The sequence below is a fragment of the Mobula hypostoma genome, chromosome X1, assembly GCF_963921235.1.
Source record: "Mobula hypostoma chromosome X1, sMobHyp1.1, whole genome shotgun sequence".
Lineage (NCBI taxonomy): Eukaryota > Metazoa > Chordata > Chondrichthyes > Myliobatiformes > Myliobatidae > Mobula > Mobula hypostoma.
Window position 1 is genome coordinate 42,214,939 of NC_086128.1, and position 5,302 is coordinate 42,220,240.

The 5,302-nt window shown below is 38.0% G+C and overlaps 1 protein-coding gene across 1 annotated transcript; it reads right to left on the reverse strand.

The window, feature by feature from the left end:
• Positions 1–285: 285 nt before the first annotated feature.
• On the reverse strand, positions 286–4,555 carry LOC134340173 (leucine-rich repeat-containing protein 4-like). The gene is made up of 2 exons (XM_063037102.1): positions 1,363–4,555; positions 286–1,017 (listed from the first exon to the last, which is right to left on the reverse strand). The coding sequence occupies exon 1, from the start codon at positions 2,485–2,487 to the stop codon at positions 1,420–1,422; it is 1,068 nt and encodes a 355-aa protein (XP_062893172.1). The 5' UTR covers positions 2,488–4,555; the 3' UTR covers positions 286–1,017; positions 1,363–1,419.
• Positions 4,556–5,302: the final 747 nt, after the last annotated feature.

A 5,302-nucleotide genomic window follows, 5' to 3' on the forward strand; every position in this document is an offset into this window, starting at 1 on the left:
TACGCGTGTGTACATACATACACACACACACACACACACACACACACACACCACCACCACCACCACCACCACCACCACCACCACCTTCTTGCTCTAACTTCTCATCTTTTTTTCTTGTCCCGATGAAGGGTCTCGGCCGGAAACGTCGACAGTTTACTCTTTTCCATAGATGCTGCCTCACCTGCTGAGTTCCTCCAGCATTTTGTGAGTGTTGCTGTATATTGGCTAAATTGGCATTAATCAAATGCTCACTATACTTTGATGAAATCCCCCAAAGGTCTTTATATAAAATGCAAACGAAATACAGTACAGTAGTTATAATTTCCAGCATGCAAGGAACAAATTTTAAAATATTATTATTTTTAAAAAGCCCCTGTTGACGGTTAAGGTTGATGAAACAGCTAATAATTAATATTAATTTTAAAAGGACACACTTCAGTTTAACTTTTCACCAAAATGAACAGTAACACAAAGCAGTTCATTTTCGCATACTGCATGTAAGCGCCATTTTGCCAGGTAATGATGGCTCCAGTATCAGTGCTTGTAACGGTTTAAGAAAGTTACTGTGATGTAGCTATAAAAGCTCAGAAAACATCTAGAGTTTCAAAACTGAACTTCGTTTATAACATTTTAAGAAAGCAGCGAGCCGACTTGTTAATATACTAGTGAGCTTGACATGCTGTTGAATTCTTTAGGAATGCAGTAGCCAGTGGATCGCGCGGAACAAAGAATTCTCTATGCAAAACGCTCAGTTTTACCTGTTCATCGAGCAATTCAAAGCTAGAGTAATTCAAGAGCATTCACTTCCACTTTGATTTAAGTAGCACTAATCAATATAACCGTTCCATGATACTTTTGCATTACAGATATACATATAGACATGACTTCACTGATCTGCCGTCTCATATTCTTCCTGTCCCTTACATCACCGATTCACTCCGAGCACTCTCCGTCTGCTTGGATCGAACTACAGTTGGGATATTTCCAAGTCTCGCCAATATTCATGGATCGTGTTAGCTACAAAAAAAATGGTTAAACTATAAGGGAATTAGAAACATTCTATAGCAGACGGGGTGGCGGGGATTCAGTGTTGTTAATATTCCGGGAAAGTGTGCATTCTCAAGGGGGGAAAAACAACCGGAACAACTCTCAATGAATGATTTATCGTTTGACATAATCCTGACAGATCGGGAGATATAAAGAACGGTATACAATTTCTGTTCAAACAAATGGTTGTGTTAATTTCTCTGAAAGTTGGTTTACTTTTGTGGGTTCTCAGAATGTGGGCTCTCAGAAACTGATTACAATTTATCAAGAACATTTTCTTGAAAAGATAATGTTTTATGATAAGATGTTCTGAACCTGGTATCTCAGCGGAAACTGACACCATTGATCTCAACACAGTTCTTCAGCAAAGCGTCATTTCTCCTGAGAGTCAAAGGGCCCGTCGCTGTCGTTCCAACTCTTGTTCCCGGCTTTCTTCCGGTTCCTTTCGGCCATAACCATGGCGGCGATGACAGTGACCAGCACCGTGCCAGTTATCACCAAGACGGTGGCAGTCTCGGCCACGCACAGCTGCGAATCCACTGCTACCAGTGGATATCCCAGGAGGTGTCCGGGAGCTGAACACGTGATGTTGCTGTAATCGTCTACATGCAGATGCCGAACACTGACGATCTTCCCAAACACTCTCTGGAGATCGCAGTCACACGTCCAATGATTACGAGCGAGCTGCAGGTGGGTTCCTTGAGTCTGAATGTTCAGAAACGTTTTGAAGTTGATGTGATTCAAACGATTTCCATTCAAACACAGGAGATTCAAGCTCCGCAGAGAGCCGAACGCTTCTCCCTGGATGGTTGAAATGTTGTTATTCTCCAAGTGAAGAACTTCCAGACTTTGTAGCATGAGGAAGTATCCGTTTTCAATGACGACCAGCCTGTTGTTTTTCAGGAACAGAGTCCGGAGTTTGAGCAGACCTCTGAAAACCCCGCTTTCCATGGACGTGATCAAATTGCCGCTCAGGTCCAACTTCTGCAGGCTTTCCAAATTCCGCATGCTGTCGCCGTGTATGTATTCAACATGGTTATTCGACAGTCTCAGTTCTATCAAGTGCTGCAGGCTATTAGAAAGATCCCCGGGTAGAAACTTTATACGATTTTGATCCAGATCTAGGCTTTCCAGAAAATTCAGGGACTCGAAGGCTCCAGAATGGATGCGATTGATTCGGTTGCGAGCCAACAGGACTACCCGCGTGGACCACAGTCCGCTGAAGGAACCTCGGGGAATCTCAGCCAGGTTGTTGTATCTAATGTCTAGCATCCATGTGCCGTGTGGGATATCCCTCGGGATGGAAGTCAGGGAACGCCTTTTACAGTCCACGAAATGGGAAAAATCATCGCAGGAGCAACGGTGCGGGCACAGTTTGAATCCATCGGTCTTCAGGATGCCCACCAAGACACCGAGGCAAGTGGTAATAATTAGGTTCATACCGTTTGCAATTTTCAAAGTGCTTCAGAAACTGAGGTTTTCGAGATACGGATAAACAAATTCCTTCAAGTATTTGGCGAATGCAAAATGTATGCCAGTTCCATTAAACTGAGTCACTTTAACAACCTCTTGCAAATAGTTCAACTATTGAAAACATATATCGTAGCATTTGTGTCTTTTGCTTACATTTACGGATTGTTCTCTTGATTACCTTTCTAAAGCTACTTTTTCCTTTAATTTTGGACATACAATATTCACTTTGTCACTGCAGGCTCATCGCTTGTCATTTGTTTTTGTTTTTGATTTCTTCTTTGTCAAGAACGTCCAAATTTACAACTACTTTCTCGTCACTGTAACAGTAAATAAAACATATGTTACTTAACATAATGTCTAACTTTTCTCCCATGATCCACATCAAATATACATTCTAATCCCTTATTACCTTTATATTTGTCTGGGTTAAATTAGTTTTCCCGACAATTATATATTAAATGACATGTAAAAAACTTGTGAATATTGTGTCCTGTCTTGGGTGCCTCCACTATTCTAGAACCCTCAAGATTAGGAGTCAACTATTCTGCACTAAGAAGAGGGAAGATTTCTTCACTTAAACTGTGTTGAATACAGTACATGGAATTCTGTATCCCAGAGGACTGGAAACTTGGTCACTCAAGTCTATTCATTCCCCAGATCAACAAATTTTCAAACAGGGCATTAGTGCACGAAAGTGGGGCTAAGGTAAAAGATTACCCATGACCTTGTTGAATGACAGCGCTGACTTGAGGGCTGAATGGCCTGCAGCTGCTTCTATCTATTATGTTCTTATATGTAAGCTGAACCTGGAATAAGAGCTGATTAAAGAAACCGGGCTCCTGTAGATCAATCAAAGGTCATTAATGAGATCTGGATAAGGTGTTCAAAATGGATAAAGTAAATTGCAAAGAGCCCATTTACATTCATCACCTTCTGTAACCCAAGGACAGAGATGGGTAACAGCTGATAAAGAGGGAAGGAGGTGGTTTGTTGAATTATATTATCTAGTAACTTCAAATATTTTGCAGATATAATTTGCCTTCCTTTACACATTGGTAGCCAGTCTTTATTTATGTATGGTTTTTCCATAAATTCTATTGGATTTCTTTATTTTCCTGTAAACGCCTGCAAGAAAATGAATGTCAAGGTGGTATATGGTAACATATATGCATGTACTTTGGTAATAAATTTACTTTGAAAACTTAAGGATAAGCATGATGTAAAATGTAAAGTTGATACATATTTGAGAAAGAATAACTTAAAATGGGTTGTGAACAGTGTCAGTGCATGGGTGTAAGTGAATAACCCAGTCAAGTGATTAGAGTGGTGATAATGGACCCAATGGTGTCCTATGCTTTGAATCAACTCTGGATATTCCTTTATATTTATTAATGTTTTGTTTGTGAATTTATGCATGTAACATGAAAAATCATTTAATTCTACACTGCACAGCAAGAAAACTTAAACCATCAAATTAAGTAGAAGACAGTCAGGTAGAAACAAAAAAAAATCATAAAACAATTCACATCAAACTTCTCCTTTCCTCCATGGTTTTTCCAGCAGCTGGTATTAATAATTTTTTTGTGTATACAAAAACAGCATGTACTCCATGAATGGTGTTAGCATAATTTTACTTTTACAAATATTTGTGAAAGATTCAAAACACCTGTAGGTAAATTCAGTGCAGGGTGTCACAAAACTGAAAACTTCTCTGGTGTTATGAACACCATTGAAATTTCTTCTATAATCCTTAGGAAGGTGTCCAATGTGTCAGCTGTCTGTCATTTAAATATATATTATACATGATGTAACACCCCATTCTATATCACTTCAACCCATAAATTACTGTATATTCCAATTTTTTTAAGTTGTCAGCCAATCCAATAAAAACTGGAAGCACACAGCAGATTAATCATTATATAGCCACCTCTTCTATTCCTCAGAATATGGTTACAGCAATTTTACTTTTCAGTGTCTGCAGTAAAACAAAAGTTGCCTGTGATTTCCACAAATTATGGCTAACCCACTTTTTTTTCCCAGCATTTACTGAATTTAATATTTATAGTATATGAAACATTTTCTCTTTGCTTATCAATGCAGCAATTGATTAGATTAATAACATGTAGGTAACAAGATCTGAATATATCAATATACATGATATCACTTACCCCTCTCTGTAGGATGGAATGTACTTGCAGTCTGAAGGTTTGGTTCTGTACTGATGGTTTTATAGAGCTGGGGCTGTCACATGTGAAACTGCTTCCAATCAATTTTTACTTTGTTCTGACATGTCCTTCTGCAGTAACCACAGATGTTTTAACCGGAAACTTCTGTCTCCACAGATTGACAGCTCAGATTTTATTAAGATTACACTCATCAACCAAGATTAATTATTTAAAAGTCAGTTGCTTTACAGCTACCATTAATGAAGATTAAAAGTTGCTGTCGCAGTAAAATAAGTATCTTCGAAGGATTGTCATTTACTAATGCACAGTTGCAGAGAGAGAAAAAAATAAAAATAGAAGATCGAGTTTCTGGCTCAATTTTCTTTTAATTTAATTTTTATTTGGATAAGGTATTCACAAGTAATACACAAACTTTTTTTTACATATATAACCTTTTCCATTTTTGTGAGTAAATCTATATTAATTTGTACATTCACAAGTGCACATTGAGATAATATAGAAAATAATTAGGCACTCAAATAGATATTTATGTGCAAATGTAATTCCACTCTATTAAACTAAATAATGATAATAGTTGTTATAAAAATATTAATAAT

Coding starts and splice junctions, on each gene's coding strand:
- LOC134340173 (XM_063037102.1), bottom strand. CDS start 2,487: ATGAACCTAATTATTACCACTTGCCTCGGTGTCTTGGTGGGCATCCTG.